This window comes from Felis catus, chromosome B1 (genome assembly GCF_018350175.1).
Source record: "Felis catus isolate Fca126 chromosome B1, F.catus_Fca126_mat1.0, whole genome shotgun sequence".
Taxonomy (NCBI): Eukaryota; Metazoa; Chordata; class Mammalia; order Carnivora; family Felidae; genus Felis; species Felis catus.
In genome coordinates, this window is record NC_058371.1 from 143,178,082 (window position 1) to 143,199,424 (window position 21,343).

The 21,343-nt window shown below is 39.4% G+C and overlaps 1 protein-coding gene across 23 annotated transcripts in view; it reads left to right on the forward strand.

Moving 5' to 3' along the window:
* CCDC158 (coiled-coil domain containing 158) overlaps window positions 1-21,343 on the forward strand; it is a 104,284-nt gene that overhangs the window by 8,715 nt on the left and 74,226 nt on the right. For 13 of the 23 annotated variants that reach the window (XM_045056187.1, XM_045056204.1, XM_045056205.1 and 10 more), the window contains exons 3-9: window positions 4,539-4,681; window positions 10,959-11,176; window positions 15,161-15,270; window positions 15,382-15,709; window positions 16,064-16,140; window positions 17,015-17,125; window positions 18,225-18,339. In XM_045056187.1, the coding sequence (XP_044912122.1) occupies window positions 4,612-4,681; window positions 10,959-11,176; window positions 15,161-15,270; window positions 15,382-15,709; window positions 16,064-16,140; window positions 17,015-17,125; window positions 18,225-18,339 (1,029 nt within the window). In that variant the 5' untranslated portion in view covers window positions 4,539-4,611. Of the gene's footprint in view, window positions 1-7; window positions 141-1,847; window positions 2,077-4,538; window positions 4,682-10,958; window positions 11,177-15,160; window positions 15,271-15,381; window positions 15,710-16,063; window positions 16,141-17,014; window positions 17,126-18,224; window positions 18,340-21,343 lie in introns of those variants that run through there. The other 10 variants (XM_045056193.1, XM_045056186.1, XM_045056190.1 and 7 more) reach the window with 9 other exon arrangements.

Below are 21,343 nucleotides of genomic sequence, written 5' to 3' on the forward strand. Positions count from 1 at the left end.
ATTCCATTTGTTATCATTCTTTATGGAATGTCTCCCTCCCTACTGCCTATTTGCTAAACATGGTAGTATGAAACACACAGTAGAATTTATCTGACCGTAGTGTTGACAGATGGCGTCTCAGTAATCAAAAGGGAGAAACTGTGAGTGAAATAAAAAGGAATTCTGTTCCATAAAAATTCTTTAGTTCACAGTTTTAAAAAATGTTTAATACTGTACTTGCAATCATGAATTATTGTAAAAATGATAAGCACTATGTTATATGTGACCTTCCTCTTTCCATCACTCTGATAGTCCTTGCCTATATTTTGTTTCTGTTTGTTTTTTTAAAGAGAATCAGGATTCTGATTCGTTAATTTGATTTATTGTTTTTCTGTTTTCTGCCTCATTAATTTCTGTTTGTATCTTTATTATTTCCCACCCTGTGCTTTCTTTTGTCTTACTTTTCTTCTTTTTGTATTAGAAATTTGGTTCACTTAGCGTCATTCTCTCTTTTTTGTTGAGACCAGGTGCTCAAAGTCAGGAATTTTCCTTTTTTTCACTGCTTTACTATATCTCCAGTTCTCCTGGTAGTGTGTTCATTGTCATTATTTTTCGGAAATTCTTTCATTTTCCTTTATATTTTCTTTATCACAGAACAGTTACTTAGTAGGAGGTCTTCTCATTTCCAGGAGGAAAGGCCTTTTTGCTTTGGGGTTTCACTTTTCATTTTTAGTTTTATGAACCTGTGAGCAGAGGGTGTTGTTTGTAACGTTTCTACTTTGTGGAACCTGCTGATCTGTTTACTTGTGCCCTAGAATGTGCTTGGTTTTTGTCAATGTTCCTTCCATGTGCACTTGAGAGGAAGGTATATTCTCTGTTATCAGTGTCGTGTTGGATATATATCGAAAAAGTCTACCTTAGTAATAACCTCATCTAAATCTTTTCTATCCTTATTTTTTTATCAGTGTGACCTGTCTCATACTGAGTGGCCTACTAACATCACATCATCACTGTGCTCCTGGTTCTTATTGTACCTCCTATAAAGCATGTTTTATCTCAGAGGGTGCTGCGTTATGTGGTACATAGAGTCAGAAGTATTCTATCTTTATTGTGGATCGTGACTTCTAATGCTAAGTGCCCTTGTCATTATTTAATGCTCTAGCTTGCAGACTACTGGTATCAGGATATTGACTGATGCTTTCTTACTGTTTTTATTCACTGGCAAATCTTTGTCCATCACTTTATTAGCAGTCTTTTTGAATCAGTGTATTTAAGTGTCCTCTTGTATAGAGCATGGAGTCGAAATTTTGAAGAACTAATTTGACAGTCCTTTCCTTTGAATAGGCAAGTTAAGTCCCATCACGTTTATTGACATGACTTTTATGTTTGGCCTACGTTCTGTGACATTATTCTTACATTATCTTCTGATGTTACAATTACTGTACGTATGATATTTACTCGGTTCGATGTTTTTTTAAAACATCGATGTTTTTCTTAAAAAATTTTTTTGTCACTTAAGGTTTGTATTTTTATTCTGGTGGTTACCTTTGCATTAATACTTTTAATAGTACACCTATAGAGCCCTTTTCTTCTTACTTTTTCCTTCCTGTCAGTCTTAAATGATATCTTTTGACAACCAGTGGTCTTCTACTTCCCCCTTTTCTATCTCATATCTTCCCATTTTGAGTTACATTTGTCCTCCTTTTTCACACATGTAATATTTATGTATTGTCCTCAGTGCCATTACTCTACCTATGTTTTGGTCTCAACCTTATGAGCTGAATAGTTCATGTTCCCCATCACATCTCTTGCACGGTATCCCCAGTCATGTTTTTTTTTTTAATGTTCATCTTTCCCTTTTTTTCCAGATTTTATTCTGAAAAATGTAAAGCTTCCAGAAAACCCAAAAGATTTTCACCAGTTGTTAACACGTTGCCACATTTGCCAGCTGTCTTTCGGTTGGATGAAGCCTCACCTCCTCTAGCAGATTCTTCAGAATCTGTGTATGTTGCATGTATACAGTGCTCTGGCACATTCAAAACTGTTTTCCTGTGGCTTTGACTCTTTGGAAAATCTTGGCTGGATATAGTATCCTCGGTTTGTAGTTTCATTCCTTGCATTTCTTTAAAATCCTGCTGTACTACTGCCTTGCTTTGTATCTTATTTTTGAATAACCTGATGCCATTGTAGGCCTATTGCCTTTGTAAATTATTTATTCTCTTTTTTTTGCCTGAAGGCCCTGAGGACTTTTTCATCTTTGAAGTCTTAATACAGTTTTGGGGTTTTTTAAAAATATAGTTTCATTAGGATATGTTTTAAAGTTGATCATTCTTGGTCGATATTCCCTAGTGTGAAAATGTATAGACTCAGAGAGCTTTCTTTGTTTCTAGGAAACTTTCTTGGATTATAGTTTTAAATAATAGATCTGTTTCATTGTTTTGATTTTTTTTTTCTTCAGGGACACCAATTATCTTCAACCTCCTTTGCCAGTCTTCCATTCACTTCCTCTCTCATCCTTTTTACTTGTTTATCTCAGTTTTCATCTTCTGTTTTCCTGATTTTCTTCATTGCCTTTGTTAAGCTTGCATTGCAGTCTATCCTCCCGTGTGTAGTCTGTAATTTGGGCTTCATTCGTGATATAGTGTTTTTCTCACTTTTCTTTCCTGACTTCAGCCAACCCTCATTTCATTCCTTCTTGTTTGTTTGTTTGCTTGCTTGTTTTATGTGTTTCTTGTCCATTTCTGTTCCTAGGTTTTACATTTCTGATTCAGAAATGTAAATCTAATTGTGATCTGATTTTTCTTCTTCTTTAACTTTTTTTTTTTTTTTTTTTTTTTTTTTTGAGAGAGAGCAGGGGAGGGGCAGAAAGAGAGGAGGAGAGAGAATCCCAAACAGGCTTCACACTGAGCACAGAGCCTGGTGCAGGGCACAAACTCACGAACCGCGAGATCATGACCTGAGCTGAAGTCAAGAGTTGGCCACTTGACTGACTAAGCCACCCAGGCATCCCTGTGATCTGACTTTTCATTTCCTCCAATGACTGAGAATATTTAGTGCAGTTTGAAGGTGTGTTGTGTGTTAGTTTTCTTCGACTAACTCCGACTGTTTGTCGGAGTGGGGGCACTTCTCATCAGCAGAAAAGATCTTATTCATATTTTCTGACATTTTATAATAGTTTTGTATGGGTGTGGTCTGCTTTTATCTATCCCTATTCATTTTATGGGCAGGATTCTTAGTTTGAGAGTGCCCTCTTCCAGGCAGTTTCTGTTAAGCGTGGTGGTGGTGGAGTGGGAGGGGTAGACGAAGGGTAGGCATATCTTGTTTTTGTTTGTTTCTGCTGGTGCCTGAATTTTCCCTCCTTTCCCTCTGTGGCCGTATCTGCTGGGGAGATCACCTCTTCTTCCCCAGAAACACTGCTTCTCTGAGGCTGCTCCTTCTGGCCCCTGCACACTTTCAAGCCATTACTGAGTAGCCGGGGCTGTGGACTACCTAGTCGCAACCTGTGCCTACCATCTTGGCTTTTCCTGTTCACTTCTGGGTCGTGGGGGAGGTCTGTGCTTCCTCCAGCCCTCTGCTCCTTTTCCATTTTTCAGCCTCTCCTCTCCCATTCTCCACACCTACAGGCCCGCGGCGCTGGCAGATGGACTGTGGGAGCAAGTTTGGAAAAAAATCTCCCCCTGTTAACTTGAAGGTTGCAGTGTTCTCTGTATTCTAGAGATGCTGAAGGCATAGAGCCCACGTGCTTTTCTTTATTTGTTCTCCTTGTTGATTTTATAGTTGTTTCTGCAGGATGAGGGCGAGATTTGGAATCAGGCCACCACCATTGTTCTCCAAACCCCGAAGTCCTCTTGGCCTAATCTAAAATTATGAGCATTGTTTGATATTAAAGAAGTTTTTCACCTTTTATTAATGATTTCCACTTTGCTGATTTGTGATTTTTTTTAAATTTGTGACTTTTTACTAAAGAGATGTTTCTAACATTATTTGACAATGTAAGAGAAAGACTTAAGAAAAAACTCTGCCCTGAATCAGAGTGCTGATCATCATAATAATTAAAATATTCATGTTTGATTTTCAGCTTATCTTTAATAAGCTACTTAGCCATTAAAAGGAACAATTTTGGGGCGCCTGGGTGCTCAGTCGGTTGAGCGTCCGACTTCGGCTCAGGTCATGATCTCACAGTTCGTGGGTTCGAGCCCCACATCGGGCTCTGTTCTGACAGCTCGGAGCCTGGAGCCCGTTTCAGATTCTATGTCTCCTCTCTCTCTCTCTGCCCCTCCCCTGTTCATGCTCTGTCTCTGTCTCAAAAATAAAAAATAAACAGTAAAAAAAAAATTAAAAAAAAAATAAATAAATAAATAAATAAAAATAAAAGGAACAATTTTTACAACAAGATTCTATTCACTTACTAATTTTATGTAATAAAATATTTCTGTATAAATACTTTTCTGGTGAAGAGTTATTCCAAACTAAACTAAACAGACTTTGTTAGCTCCCCTTCTATGAATTGTGTTCTCATAATACCTTATTAATAAAGATCAAATGCCTGTCTTTTATAGATAAGAACTAAAAAAACCAAACAGGGAAGCACTCATATTTCAAGATCTCAATGAAAAGGTAGCAATAGTTAATATGGAACAAAAAGCTGGTGAACCAAATAATGAAGATCTTTTATCAAGTAGTGGCGTCACATCCAATGGAGGTAAGTATTCTTTATCAGACAAAATGGGGAACGAATTGGAATTAAGCAGTCCTCATAGTATTCATTCAGGCTGCAGGGTTGTAACAAACAAACATACTGTATTGTTGAAAATTCTACTTTTTAGGGAAGAAATTGTTTAGTCTTTTAAAAATAGCATATCTTTTTTAACATCTGTGTACCTTACATTTTTAGTTTAAAAATTGTTTCCATGTTTCCCTAATGCCTTTTCTTCCCATCTGTATCATTTTGACTCCTTTTCCCTCTCTACCTCCATCCACTCGAGTGTGCTCTTTCTAGTCCCAGCAGTGGCTCATGAGTCCATTTTTCCCTCTCCGTTGCCATTACTGCTGTTCTAGTTCAGGGCCGCCTCACCTCTGCCTGAACTGATTTCAGTGAAAGGATGGCCTTCAGGAAAACAAAGAGGTGGCATGAATATGTGGAACGTTGCAGGGAATTGGTAACTCTAGTGTTTGAAAGAGCTGAGAAGCCTCACTGGGGAAGAGGCAACCCAGAGATGAGCAGCTGCCGGAAGCCACTACCAGCCTTGGGCTAAAAGGACAATGAGAAGAGGAACTGTTGCAAGGGCCAGAAAGAGGGCTGCCTGGAGGGAGCAGCAGCCACCACTCCCAGCAGGAAGCCACTGAGGCTGGTGAGAGGGAGTGGTACTCAGCTTCTCCCCTCCTCCTGCCCCAGATCTTTCACCAGCACCACCCATTGTGACCTCCCTAGACTTCAGGGGGGAAGGGAGCCTGGGAAGAGTAGTTCTCTGCACCACACAGCAGAATAGGGGAAGGACAGAGAATGGGTTTTCTGGCTGTCAGGCCAATGGCCTGTAGCATCCTTGACCGCTTTCCCTGCCTGTCTCTCATCCAGAAGAATGCACCCAGAGTTTATTCTCAATTACAGATCTGTTGTCTTACTGGTCTGCTTCAAAACCTTTATTTCAGCACACTTAATTTGCAGAAGTCTCTGCTTTTTAGGATGCTCATGCCATCCTAAGATGTCACTGTCACCTCCACACTGCTGTTCCCATCTCCCCTGCCCACTTCCATGCACTCACCTCCACACTTATACCCTGCCTTGTACTCCCCAGGGACACCGGCACTTAGGTCTGGGGTCATCTCCTCTGCCTTGGGCCCATCATCATCCCATAGTATTGTTGTCCTCATATGTGACCCATCTGAGATCTTAGACTTCCAGTTTCTTGACCTTTTTAGTTCTTCTCATCTTGACCTTTAGCCACCCACTTGTCTTACTTGGATCTGATTACCAAGAGCTGTTAGACTTCTGAAACCCAACCCCCTGTCTTCCAGCCCTCTCGGTCCCTTATTCCTAGAGCATTTATTTTTCTGCCTCGTGAAAATACTGGTTCTCAACCATGGCTCCATGCCAGACTCATTTTTTGAGATTTTAAACATTTCCATGGCTTAGATCTACACCCGCAGATTCTGATTCAGTAGGTCTGGAATGGCGCTTAGATGCCACAGATTTTTTTTTTTTTTAAGCTCCCCTGGTGATGCTAATTCCCAGCAAGTATTGCAAATAACTACTCTAGATTCTGCCATTTTCTCCTAAATTACCAACCTCTTCCTATCCTCACTTTTTTTTTTTTTTTGGTACTATTCATTATTTCAGCCCATCACTTGCCTGTATCTTCAACTTCCTTTTTCTCTTATTCTTCTGTTGCACTCTTACAGGAAACTCCCCATCTTTATCAGGCTGACTGCCTTTTCCGTTTTTGTACTGGGCTGCTGGAATGTTCTGCGAGAGAAAACACAAATGGTGGGTTTTCCACCAGTTTGCCACCTCACAGTCACAGTCATCCCTCTCTCAACTCTGTCCTTGATGCTGCTAGTGGAGACTTTCCCACAATCTCAGGCAGTTCTCTCTCCAATTTCCCACACTACTCATTTCAGAATTGTACCATTCTTGGGTCCCTCACCCCACCACCTTCTTGTTCACTCTCAGCATCACTTCCTAATTTCCAGAGACATTGGGAGCCCTTAGGCTGGTACTCTCTTACTTTCTCATATCCTGCCCCACGACCCACTGTTTTTCATAATCCGTGCCTGCCTTCTCTCAAAGCTCCATGGAGGAGGCAGCTTTTTAATTTGCTATCCGTGATCTAATTCCTGTGCCTGTCACCACGTCAGCTGCCTCAGAGATTTGGCTCCAAAAACTCCCCACTCACTCTGCTAGCTTCAGTCCCTTTTCGCCATTTGCACTCACCCATCCACATAAACATGCTACATCTCTCCCAACCTAAAACGCTACAGATGCGCAAACCAGAACAACAAAAAATACAACCTTTTCCTTGATCTGTCCTCCTTTATTTCTTCTTGCCTTCTTAGCCATGGCTTCTGAATGAAGATTTGTATTCAGTGTCTTCACATCTTCACCATCCATTCATTCTGGAAACTACTGCCTTATGACTTTTGAACCCAATAATCCAATGAAACCACTCTGGCCAACGTGACTAAATTTTCTCTTTTTTGCTAAGTTCAGTGACTTCTTCCCCCACCCCAACATTTTGTTTTAAAATTTTTTAAGTTGTTGAAAAATTGAAAAATAGTACATTGAATACTTTATATATTCTTAGACTGGATGCAGCAGTTGTCAACATTTTATTGTATTTGCTTTATGTCTATACCTACAATTTGTATTTCATTTACCTGAAGTTGAAGACATCATGATTCTTGCCTCAAAATCTGACATGCATCTCCTTAGAATAAGGATGATTTCCTACATTGCCACATTATCATTTCTGAGAAATATACTATCAGTGCAGTGTCATCTGATATGCATTCATATTAAAATTCACCCAGGGGCACTTGGGTGGCTCAGTCAATTAAATGTCAGACTTCGGCTCAGGTCATGATCTCAGGGTTCATGAGTTTGAGCCCCGTGTCAGGCTCTGTGCTGACAGCTTGGAGCCTGGAGCCTGCTTCAGATTCTGTGTCTCCCTCTCTCTCTCTCTGCCCCTCCCCTGCTCACACTCTGTCTCTCTATCTCAAAAATAATTAAACGTGAAAAAAAATTGAAAATCAAAATTCACCCAGTTGTCCCTATAAGAAGCTTTCATTAGTTTTTTTTTTTTTTTAATGTAATCAGAGATCATAGATTGTATTTGGTGGTGGTTCTCTTCATTCTTGCTCCTTTGTTGTTTCTGCTGGCATTGGCTTTAAGAGTCTAGTTGTATTGTAGAATATCCAACATTCTAGATCTTTCTGATTGTTTCTCATGTTTAGATTCAGATTAAACTCACTTGGCAAGAGTTTGTGAATATCCTGGTACTAAATAGCTTTGTATCCAATGGTTTTAGGATCAATTGAAGATCCTTGCCTGAATCAATTATTACATTCTTGATTTTCTAATTTTACCATGGTTACTAGCTGACATCCTTCAGGAAAGAAGAGCTTTCCTTTAATTATTAACACTACAGGTCCACAGAGTGTTCTTTAGTTCAAAGTGCTAGAATGCATCGGTGCCACTGTTGTTTCTGATGCTCAGTTGTATCACATTTAGCCAGTCCTTTTAAGCTAGGTCCTGTGTCTTTTTATTTTTTTTTTAATTTTTTAAATAAACAATTATATGTTATTCCAATTCAGAGTCTCTAAGTAAAATAATGCAGAATTACACATCCCTGTGTCTTTTTAAAACATGACCCCCTTCATTGCTTTCTGGCCCATCCAAATGTTCCAGACTCTCAAATGTACTTGGCCTGTTCCCCACGAATGAGCCATTTCTCTAAGGAGCCCTGGGTCCTTTTAGTAGGGAGGAGTATATAGAATCCAAAATCTGGTGTGCATATTGCTACTGAAGTATCACTTTGTCTGGGAGCATTCAGTGGATAAAGTTTCAAAATAGATTTTTTTAATCATAAGTCCGCATGGCTACAAACGCAAAATCAAATCCAGTACCACGGAGTTCCTCATCTTCCCTCATTCCAACTCTGCAACTCCCCTGCATGAAAACTCCAGTGTCCAAAACCTTCAGTATACTCAGTCATTTTCTCTCTTCCACAGTACATACCAAATAGTTCCAGAATTACAACAGCGCTGCCGCCATTCACAACTTACCTGCCAAGTGAAGCTCGCTAAGGCCACACGGTCAGAGCGCTAACAGAGTCCTAAAGTTATTTGAAGGAACTACTTTCTGTGTGAAGTTATGTTATCAACTTAGCGTACACTTAGGTTTATTTGTTTCTATTAGTATTCACTTTTGGCTTATTTTTTGAATATGGATAACGTGTATGGCTCAAAAGTAAAAACTGTATGAAAATGTATATTCAGTCAAGTCTAGCTGCCATCCCTATTCCTTCCACTCCATTTCCACCTATCTCTATACCCCTATAACCGTTTTCTTGAGTTTGTTTTATTCTTCCAGTGGTCCTTTTGCAAAAGTAAGCAATTGCTACCCCCCCACACACACACAAATATGTGCATGTGCTTAACACATACACTCTTATTTTTCCTTTCTTACAAAGAGGAGGGTAATTAACCTCTACCTATTCAAGGGAGGAGTATCAAAAAATTTATGGACATATTTTCAAAGCACCACAGTTTGCCCTATGGTCACAAATTATTTACATTTCTCTCACATGCATAGTTCATTCACTCTCTCCCAAGAAGGCTCCTAACAGTCTCATCCCATTATAGCATCCACTCAGAGGCCAGAATCTCTTTTTATTTTTATTTTTTAATCTGGGGTGGGGGGTGGGTGGGTGGGGAGGGCCAGAAGGAGAAGGAGAGAGAATCTTAAGCAGGCTCCACTCTCAGTGCAGAGCCCAATTCAGGACTCCTTCTCACAAACATGAGACCATGACCTGAGCAGAAATCAAGAGCGGGACCTTAACCCACTGAGCCACCTAGGCACCCTGAGACCAGAATCCCTTCACTGAAATTAGATGCAGGTATGGATAAAGCTCCTCAGTTGTAAGTCCTTAAGTACAACTCCTTAGTTCTTTTTCATCTGAAGACCTGTGACAGCCAACATACAGTGGCAGGCAGGCATAGGATAACCTCTCTCAACACAACCATCCCAAATGGGGTAAACAGGCACACAGTCCGTCTCAATTCTGAAATCTAGCTGAGCACAGGTTGACCATCCCCTCATGAGGACTCAGGCCTGAGAATACTTCTCCGTGGGTCTTGACACCATCCTCTGTACTCTTGGGTCTGACTTTGAGACCTCCTTCCTTTTACGTGAAAGGTAGTATATGTGTTCAGCTGGGGGGTTTCTCGGCCTGCTTATGGGGAGGCCTCTTTTCATCTCACACTCTCTCTGTCACTCAGTCAAAACCAGTGGTGTTTCTTGAATATAATTCTCTAATATCTTTGTGGGTCTTCTGTGAACCTTCCCAGATTTTACTTCCTTCATCTTCTCTTTCAATATTGGTATTTTCTCCTGGATCCTCTTCTGTTTTCACTCTGTACACTGCCCTGGATGATCCCATTGCCTCCAAGGATTCACTAGAATTCAGATGCCGATGACTCCCAAATCCTTATCTCTAAAGCACATCATACTCCTGAACTGCACAAATCAAACAGCGTTACTTGATGTTGAAGCTCAAACCCCGAGGGAGATCTTTGACACCTCTCTGTCTTTTACTTACCGCATGTATTTCTCAAATCCACACCCTGGTGTCTGTGACCACAGTCTCCACTTCAGGGTAGACCCTTGCCATTTCTTGCCGGCATTGTTGAAGGCCTTCTCGGACTTGATTCTCTACCTTCAGCTTATCTCCATGCAGTGCATTCTCCACGCTGAAGCCAGAGAGCCTTTTCAAACTACGGACGTAGTTAACTGTTCTCTCACTTTCAAATCCGTTAATAACTTCCCAAAGCTTTTGAGATGAAATTCAAACTCCTTGTCGTGACCACGAGGCCCTTCAACATCTGGACTGTGTTTTAGTTCTCATATCTGGCTGCTACTTTCCTGTCACCCGGAATACGCAGTGCTGTCTCAAGCCTCCTCACCAGTAACTGTGGTGGTCCCACTGCCACAATGCCTTTCCTCTTCTCCTTAATATACCGCAAGGCTCGTTCAAGCTCAGGTATCACTTGATCGCTATCAAGTAAAACTCCCTCCTCCTCCCTGATCTCTTCCTTTTTACCTTGTGTCCTCTCAGAGCTGTTACCAATCTTTTACTTGTCTATTTTCTGCCATGAGACCTTGAGCCCCTTGAGTGTTCACTAAGGAGATCGATCACCTGGGATGATGTTTGCCATAAAATTGTTTTATTACTAAGTTGATTGATGAATTCTTTAATATCTAGGTTCTTCAAGTCCATTTTTTATGTCGTCTATTCGTGGTACAATAATTGAAAACACATCTTCAGCTGGGACATTGACACAGATTCCTTTTTTCCCCAAATATGAAGTGGAGCTTGATTCTCCTAGAAAAGTTATCCCTTACCCTGGAAAGGAACACATTGAACGTGTTTTGGAAGAATATTCACATCAAGTCAAAGATCTGCAGAGAAGACTAAATGAAGTGAGTTACATTCTTTTCTTCTAGAACTTCGTGCCATTCGGGGATGACAGTGAGGCACGTTGCCTTGGAACAGAACCTAAACTTCCTAGAAGAAACACTTAGCAATAGATTTATTAAAGTTATTAATTTGACCTATGCTTTCTATTTCAGTGTTAAAAATTGGGCACATAAAGTTTCCATACATATTCCTTGGTTTCATGGCTAATTTTAATGAAACTTGAATAGCTCAAAATGTTATAATTAATGGCATTTATCTGTAATTATAATTGGTTCAGGCCTGCTGTCCTCCTATCATGATACCTGGTTTTTCTTTACAAAGCAGTTGTACAGATAGACCTTTACATGTAGGTATATACATAACAGCTAAATAGTACATAGAAGTTATTTGCTAAAAATTGTAAGTCGACCTTATGTGGAATGAGGTCAGCTTTAGCCAGATTTACAACTGTATACTGGTTTCCGGTAGTCTATAGTCTAAAAGTCAAACTTACCATTGTATCCTAAGCCTTTTGATGATATAACCCCTCTCTTGTGCATTTGAGCCTCATCTCCTACCTGTTCCCCAAACGTACCCTCCGTTTCAGCAGTATGAAGCTACTTGCTCTTCCTTGGATGTAGCATGCTATTCTAGAGCTTCATACTTTGGTCCAGGCCGTTACCTCTTCTTTACCCTGTCTGCCTGGCAAATTCTTATTATTCACCAAGAACTCAGTGCAAGCATTTCCTTCTTTGAATCCTTCCCCCTAGACAGCATTAGGTATATTCCCTGTCCAGCTGTTGCCCTATGTGCACATGTCTGTTGTAGTATTTAGTACACATTACTGTGTTCATTAACACGTTGTTCCATCTCATCAGACTACATAAGCACATTTAAGGGAAAAGCTACAACTGTATTAAGTGCTGAAAATTATATACTATTGTATTACGTACAGGGGTACAAAGATGATTAAGGTAGGACTGGTAAGCTGGTATATAAACAAATAGTGATGATACTTATGATAAATACACTAATAAAAAGAGCGGGTGGGTGGGTGGGTTGGTTGGTTAGATGGATGGAAGAAGCACAGAGATACCAATGAAGTAAACAGTGTCTTAATTTATTTTCCATATCCATCCTCTGGCAGAGTATCTTGACACTTGATTGGCTCCCAGTGAATGTGTGTTAAATCACTAAATGAACAACAGGGCTATTTGGATACTTGTAATATTTAGCGTGAACCTCCTGTGTAACAGATGTGCTGGGTATATAAAGATGGAAAAGACGTCATCCTTTCCATGTACACATTTATAGTCTGTGGCTGAGATATTTCAATAGAAAATGATAGGAACAGTGAGATCTGTGCTATAGTAGGGTAAGCAACCATGCTTTCCATTCCTTTTCTTACTTTTCAGCAACATTTGACACAGGTGATTATCCTCTTCCTCTTGAAGCACTCTTTTCTTCTGGGTCTGAGAAGAAACACACTCTCCTGATTTTCCTTGAGCTTACTCATTTTGTTTCTTGTTCCAGCAAAAATACCATCCAAAACAGTCATAGTGATTCCCATGGCATCTATTGCCATTTATATGCCAATGATTGTTCAACTTACATTTCTAGTACAGACCTCTTATCTTAGCTCTGGCACCAGTTAGTGTATCCACGTACCTACTTGACATTTCTACATGAGATGTTTCTGAGATTCTGTGAACTCAACGTTTCTAGCTGTATACGTGATCTCGCCCCCAAACCTACTCTTGTCCCAGTGTTCCTTCTAACTATATGCGGTGCCACCCTTACGTAGTAGCACGAGGCAAAAACCTCACTTATTCTTGATACCTCTTCCCTGGCATCGCTTTATCACCATGTCCGTCCGGCGTATCTCATATATATTTCTCAAACCTGTTTCCGTTTCCACTGTTGCCATCCAAAGTTCAGACTATACTGCAGTTATTCACCTGGACTATAAGAGGAAAAGCTAAGGGACCTTAACCCTATATTGACTATATAAACATTGCCGACTGCAGAATCCACTAGGATCCTATTACATTTCCTTTCCTGTGTAGTGTTTTTTCTGGTGGTTCTTTAACAAAAAAATTTTTTTAATGTCTATTTATTCTTGAGAGACAGACACAGAGTGTGTGCAGGGGAGGGGTAGAGAGAGGGGGAGACACAGGATCTGAAGTAGGCTCCAGGCTCTGAGCTGTCAGCACAGAGCCCGACACGGGCTCGAACTCATAAGCTGCAAGATTATGACCGAGCGGAAGTCAGTCGCCCAACTAACTGAGCCACCCAGGCACCCCTCTGGTGGTTCTTAATTGCCTGTCTTTTTCTTTGTGCGGTTTTCCTTTATCATATCGTCCTTTTTTTTTCTTAAAGAACCATCATGTAGGTTTTCTCTCAAATTCCCCTTTGACCCAGGGCTCTTCAGGAGTCTTCTGACCTGTTTTCCAGTCTATGTGAGTTTCTCCTCAGGTCTGCGTATAACGAACTGTTTTCTTCTTATCACTGCTTTCCTGAATGGATCCATGATTTCCAGGGCTCACCATTTTCTGGCTTCCTTTTTCTTGATCTACTTCTTCATTTAGTCAAAGCACATCTTCAGAAATTTGAGAAAGGGTATATGGGACATACATTTTATGGATTTTTGCATTCTGAGGATGACTTTAGTTTGGTAAGTTAGCAGTCATTTTCTCTCAATCCTTTGAAAATATTGTGTCCTTGAATTTTGTATTGCTACTGAGAAGTAGATGTCGGATACTTGCTCCTTTGTAGATGATATGTTTTTGGTTAATTGAAGTTTGTCTTTGGAGGCTTTAGGCTCTTCTGTCTCTGAAATTCTACCATAATGTGCACAGCTGTGGGTTTTAGTTTTTTCATTCACTGTGCTGGGGATTCAGTGGATCATTTTGGTCTGCAGATATGTACTTTTCAGCTTTGAAGAATTCAGTTGTTTTTTTTCTTTGATAGTTTCTTTCCCTCTGTTTTCTCAGTTCTCTCTTTTGCAGCTCCTTTTACTCAATTAGTGTCTCCTAGGTTGACCCTCTAAGTCTCTTACCTTTTCTTTCAAAAGTTTTACCTACTTTTCCTACTTTGGGGGGACATTTCTTGACTTCCAGCATTCCTGTTGCAGCTTTTTTAGTGTGTAAGTATATTTTTAATTTCCAAGAACTCTTTCTTCTGCCCCGATCACTTCTTTGGCATAGTATTTCGTTCTTTATAGCTGTAATGTCCCTCAAATTTCTCTGCAAATGTAAGTTTTAAAAAGTGTTCTTCCATTGCTTCATAACTTTGATTCTTTGGGTCCTTTTGTGTGTGTGTGTGTGTGTGTGTGTGTTTAATCTTGGTCTCTGTTTTTTTATTTTATAATCTTTCTTCAGGAGTTCAGTGGTATTTGTTTGTTGGTTTGTTTGCTTTTGTTCATACTCAAAGATGAGCAGTAAAAAAGCTGATGGCAAGCTCTCTATCACTGGCGGAAATCAATGGCTTGGCTTTGGGATGATTAGCTGTCATCAGTTATTATGCTGGAAGATGCCTCAGTGCCTGATTTTAGAGATCTGAATGAATTTCTTTGTAGTAGAACACTTTGCATTTTGGGTACTGGTTGTCTGCTGTCAAGTTTTTAAGTGGGTTGGGGGTGGGGATTGACTTTTTTTTTAATTTCTTAGATCAACTTTTCTGTTTACAGAATTTTAACCAATTCCCTGTTTTCAAGAACAAAATTTTGTTCTATCTCTATCTTGAGCTGGAGGTCTGATTTGTTTTAGAAATAGTGTTTTGGTTATTAAGTAAAGAAGTGATTCTGAAAGGGGCCAAGTTTTGAGTCTAGTTAAGATAGTTCAGTAACCTAGGTGAGGTATGATTAATTAGACCGTGAACCATGGTGAAAGGAGAAGGAAGTACGCATAAAAGTAAATTAATAATATATGGATTTTTTGGAGATTATTAGCTGTAAGGAAATATGTTCCTCTGGTAAAGACTGATTTGCATGGCTTTTTTTTTTTCAGAGCAATGAATTGCATGAGAAACAAAAGTTTTACTTAAGGCAATCCGTCATTGATTTGCAAACAAAACTTCAAGAGATGCAAATGGAGAGAGATGCCATGGCTGACATCAGGTTGGGATTCGCTACCTATTTATTTTAAAGTTTGACTCTTTGTAGCATAAAACTACTTGTGTGAACATGAGTTTTGTCAATATTGTTTCTTCTCTTTCACTTACTTCCTAGACGAAGGGAGAGTCAGTCCCAGGAAGATTTAAGAAATCAACTTCAAAATACAGTTCATGAACTTGAAGCTGCCAAATGCCTTAAGGAGGACATGCTGAGAGATAGCAACACACAGATAGAGCAGCTGAGAAAGATGATGCTGAGTCATGAGGGAGTGCTTCAAGATATCAGATCAGTCCTAGTTGACTTTGAAGAAGCCTCAGGCAAGAAGATATATGAACATGACAGCATGTCTACTCTCCACTTCCGCAACATGGGCTCAGCTATTAGCAAAATCCTAAGAGAATTAGACACAGAGATATCTTATCTTAAAGGGAGGATATTTCCAGTAAGTGGTGAGAACACTATTCAATTTTATATTAAAATCCATTAAGAGAATAGTATTAGGTGTATAATTTTCTGAGTTCTTAAAAGTAAGGCAAGTTCTCATTTTTGTTCTCTAAAATAAGTTATTTACAATGATCTCTCAATAAATTAAGGGAACTAGCTCGATTGCCTGTGTGGCTTCGTGAGAGTATAACCAAAGTAAACGCTCTAATGAAATACAGTGATAGAATGTATTCAGTTTCAGTATGACTTTTATTTGCTTCTTTCCAAAGAGTTCCTTTAGTTGGAAGCTCTCCAACTTTTCCAAAATGTAGATTTACCAGTCCCTAAATCATTGTCTCTTTTTTATAACTAGGTAGAGGAGCAGCTTGAAGCACTGAAGTCTGAATCACAGAACAAAATAGAACTGCTTCTTCAACAACATCAAGATAGGTGGGTTTCTGACTGAAGTATAGATAGTCATAGTGAAGAAACCATAGGTTTACAGTCCCTCATCAGAAATTCCAAAATCTAAAATGTTCTGAAACAAAGCAGTTTTCTTCATAGGTTTGTGGTAAATTCATGTGAAAAGAAAAATTATTCTGATACTTATTAAGAGGGTTAAGGAAGACTTTATTCAAAGCTATTGTAGTAGGAGTTTTGCATTAGGGGAGAGAGTTGAACCTTAGCTCTCTCACCTCAACCAAGAAAGCGGGGATTTACAGCCAAGGAGCAGGTGAGAGGGGCAGTGGATGGAAAATCACTAAGAGGACACATCAAGGACAGGGGGATTTTTACTAAGCCTGAGCAGGCCAAGGGCAAGGGTGAAGGGTGCCAAAGTCAAGACCTAGAAGAGGCCTCGGAGGAGCCTGACTTAAGTTTGGTCAAAGAGAGAGCCTTTGTCATTCATTTGTTGGCAAAACCTGACCTGAGCCTAATGCATAGCTTTATGATGTAAAGTCTTTATGATTTAGTGTGAATATTTAAAAACCTGTTTTTGTATTTCTAATATTTTAGCATAGAGGACACTTCCCTAGGTGTGTCATATAATATTTAGTACTTGGAATTTATTACCATTGTAAAATTTTTTAAAAATCTGACTTCCAAAACCTAAAATGAGTAGCATATTCAAAGTCAAAACAAAATACTGAATTTGAGAGTATTGAAAATCATTAGTTTTTTTTTTTCAATATATGAAATTTATTGTCAAATTGGTTTCCATACAACACCCAGTGCTCATCCCAAAGAAAATCATTAGTTTTTAGAATAAGTAATAGTCAAACAAAATGTTATGTATCAAATAACAAACACCACATTCTTCTTATAGGATTGAGCAGTTAATAAGTGAACATGAAATTGAAATAACAGGACTTACCGAGAAAGCTAGCAGTGCTCGAAGCCAAGCCAATAGCATCCAGAGTCAACTGGAAATCATTCAGTATGTGTGTCCTGGTGGTTTGAAATTGGTAGCCATTTATCTTCATTTTAGAGATACTATTTCATTTATGTTGTGTTCTAAAATCTTTTAAATTTTGCTTACAGATTCCACAAGAAAGTAAAACTTTTCTAACATTTAAATGAATTGAGAAGATTACTTAAATGATAATGTCGTATGACCATCTAAGCAGTGTTATTTGCAGGGCGCCTGGGTGGCTTAATTGTTGAGCATCCAATTTCGGCTCAGGTCATGATCTCGCAGTTCGTGGGTTCAAGCCCTGCGTCAGGCTCTGTGCTGACAGCTCAGAGCCTGGAGCCTGCTTTGGATTCTGTGTCTGTCTGTCTCTCTCTCTCCCCCTCCACACTCACGCTTTGTCTTTCTCTCTCTCTCTCTCAAAAATAAATATTAAAAAAAATTGTTTAAAAAAAAGGAATATTATCACAAGTATTTAGGACTCTTGGAATTGGATGTTTTAAATATTGTTCATATCTCAACTGATAGGACCAATCAAACACACTCACACTATGTGTGTATATATATACTTACATACATATTTATATGTATACATATAAATAACTTTATAATTTGAGGTTATGTATTAAAAGTTTTTCTAGGGACATATTTAATCACATATAAAAGTAGAGAGAAAATAGTACGCATGAACTCATATATACACCATCTAGCTTCAACACTTAACAACATTGTTGAGCTGAAGCTTTTAGGAAGCAATTTTGGAAAACAAAAGACTTTGGGGGAGCCTGGGTGGCTCAGTTGGTTGAGCATCCAACTTCAGCTCGGTCATGATCTTACAGTTCGCCCTGCATCGGGCTCTGTGCTGACAGCTCAGAGCCTGGAGCCTTCTTCGGATTCTGTGTCTCCGTCTCTGTCCCTGCCCTGCTTGTACTCTCTGTTTCTCAAGAATGGATGAGTGAACATTAAAAACAAAAACAAAGAAACAAAAACAGACTTTTGGCCTAGCAATGCCATATAAAGGAAGTATATGGCAGTATGGAAGTATCTAAATGCTAGAGTATTCTTAGATATCACACTTAGTCTCAGTTTGCTGTTTGCTTTTATTCTCCTTTTAAACCCTTCTTAGAGAACAAGCAAGAAACCAAAATTCAATGTATATGCGTCAACTCAGTGATCTGGAATCTACTGTTTCTCAGCTACGTTCTGAATTAAGGGAAGCCAAAAGGCTGTATGAAGACAAGGTGAGATCAGATTTTGCTGCTCTGTTACCACAGACTATTATACACAGATTTAATTACACATTTTTAAATAGTTTATTTGAAATGAGGAATCAAAGTAATATCAAATTAAAAGCAGTTTTTAAGATGGAGTAGGAGGGTGCCAAATATCTATATGTTAAATTGTAAACAAGTTTAATTTAACTTGTTTGCTCAAATTAATTCATTTCTGGAAAAAGAAAGTTTTGCACACTTACAAGTAAGTTTCTAGAAACATAAGTTAAAAATAAGACCACTTAAATTATTTTTACAAGGCTTAGTTTTAACAAGTATTCTGGTACCAAGTGGTCCCCCCCTACTACTTTAGGGGCCTACCTCCTAGGTTTTACTTCAACTCCTAGTTATTAATCATCGTGTGGCTAGCAAACCAAATTAATAAGATTAGTCTAAATAAAAAATAATTAGGAAGATAAATCATCTTTCATCACACAATTCCTTTTAAAAGCAGATATTAATGAATATTTGATTTTCTGGGGGTTTTTTGTTCTCTCACTTTCCATAGCTAAAGACAAGCTATTCACTATCATTACCAACCATTTATCCAGAGCTTATGCTTGTGTTAATCTCAGGCGTTTGTAAAGCAGTGTCAGAGACCCTAAAAAATAAGCAAAGAGCTACCATCCAGAGGAGCTCATGTTCTTTATTCCATGTGAGAAAGGTGACCAACTATATATGCCTGTTTGCCGGCAACAGCACCTACTATCCCAGTGTCCTGTTTTGTGAATACCACCTTTCATCTCCAAATTGTTCCAGTTTCGCCAAAAAGTCATCCTACCTCGTAAGAGAGCCTCCAGTTCTAACCGTTGCTTTTAGCCAGTTTCTCACACCTTAGCTGATGGGGAAGAAATAGAATATAAGGAAGCTGCCAGATTTCCCCTAAAATATAGCCCAATTCTACGGGGTAACAGTACCAGAAAAACACTTCACATGGGAAGAAGCAGTTGAATATCGCAGCACTAATTCTTTTTCTTTTTTTTTCAATATATGAAATTTATTGTCAGATTGGTTTCCATACAATACCCAGTGCTCATCCCAAAAGATGCCCTCTTCAATACCCATCACCCACCCTCCCCACCCTCCCACCCCCCATCAGCCCTCAGTTTCTTCTCAGTTTTTAAGGGTCTCTTATGCTTTGGCTCTCTCCCACTCTAACCTCTCTCTTTTTTTTTTTCCTTCCCCTCCCCCATGGGTTTCTGTTAAGTTTCTCAGGATGAACATAAGAGTGAAAACATATGGTATCTGTCTTTCTCTGTATGGCTTATTTCACTTAGCATCACACTGTCCAGTTCCATCCACGTTGCTACACAGGGCCATATTTCATTTTTTCTCATTGCCACGTAGTATTCCATTGTGTATATAAACCACAATTTCTTTATCCATTCCTCAGTTGATGGACATTTAGGCTTTTTCCATAATTTGGCTATTGTAGAGAGTGCTGCAATAAACATTGGGGTACAAGTGCCCCTATGCATCAGTACTGCTGTATCCCTTGGGTAAATTCCTAGCAGTGCTACTGCTGGGTCATAGGGTAGGTCTATTTTTAATTTTTTGAGGAACCTCCACACTGTTTTCCAGAGCGGCGCAGCACTAATTCTTCCAGACATTTGCCCTCCTATGGGCAGCCCCTCATTTAATTACCGCTGTCACCCCTGTACTGGCCACAGGAGGGGGCTGTTCCTCCTTGGTTCTCGAGTGGAGTGCAAGCCCAGAATGTAATAGCGTGACCTTCATTCCCTGTGGCACAGTCAAAATAAGAATGGAAAATTTAGACATGACTTCGCTAAATTCTAAAACAATACAGAGTAACATGATACTATATAATCTCAGTTATGAGATTTAGATGCTCTTATAGCCTTGGCTTTTAAACAATTGTTGATCACTACCCACAGTGAGAAATAGCTTACCTTATGATCTATCTACTACACACATACTAACTGAAGCAACTTTCACTGAACAGTATTTACCCCGGTTACATGTGATGCTGGCTCTTCTCTGTTCTCTTCAGATGCTGATATTTTTACTCACTGAGTTGATACCATGATTCACTGGCCCCCTTGCAGTTTGAATAACACCGCCTTACTAGACCGCATGCTTAACTCTTAGCCAAAACCCTTGTGTCAAGGTCATTTCAACCACTGCCACTTAAGAGTAGCCTTCAGGAATCTTGGACTGCTTAGAGGCTAAACCAACAAACAGAAGCCTAGAGAGAAATGTTTGTTTTTTTCTGCTTCTCTGAGCCCTGCTTTTTGTGTTCTAGTTTCTTTTCTCAAAGTGAGCTTTTCCCCTGAAGGTTGATAGCAGGAATGTCCACCCCTTTCTGGGCAAACCAAGCCTGCATGAAAGGTCTTGATGTCGCCTTGCAGGATGGGCCTGCTTTCAGCACAGCATGGGGCAGAAAGAGGCTCTAGTGCTTGGTCTGGTGGAGGCAGGCACATTGACAGAAGTGAGCCCGGAAAGTCCCAGCAGTGAGAGACGAGACGGGAGAGCTGTTGTGTTATAGCTCAATCCACTGACTGATACTCAGCACTACTCAACCCATTTTGAACAGATTGAATATTCATTGTTTATTGACAGACTCTTTGAAAAGCTGTGAAGTACTAAGCAAAACTCAACTTACTTGTGTCTCCTTACATAATTTGAAAGTGCTATATGTAGCTTTCCATTGTAACGGAAAAATGTTGCTTGGAAAAATTACCCCTCCATAAGCTATCACCCATTGTTTGCTAATTCACATACAGTCTGTATACAGCACCATACTTGTCAACTCTAAATTTCAGCATGGTGAGAAATTTAGTTACATATAAGGAATACAAAATAGTTTATGAATTTTTATAAATATTAATCTCTTTGGCATTGTAGAAGCATAAGCATCCTGATGAATGACTGTAGACTTTTTCATATGAATGCTTTGAGGCGATACAGATATACAACGATACATATAGTAGAAGGTTAGAACAGTTATCTTATT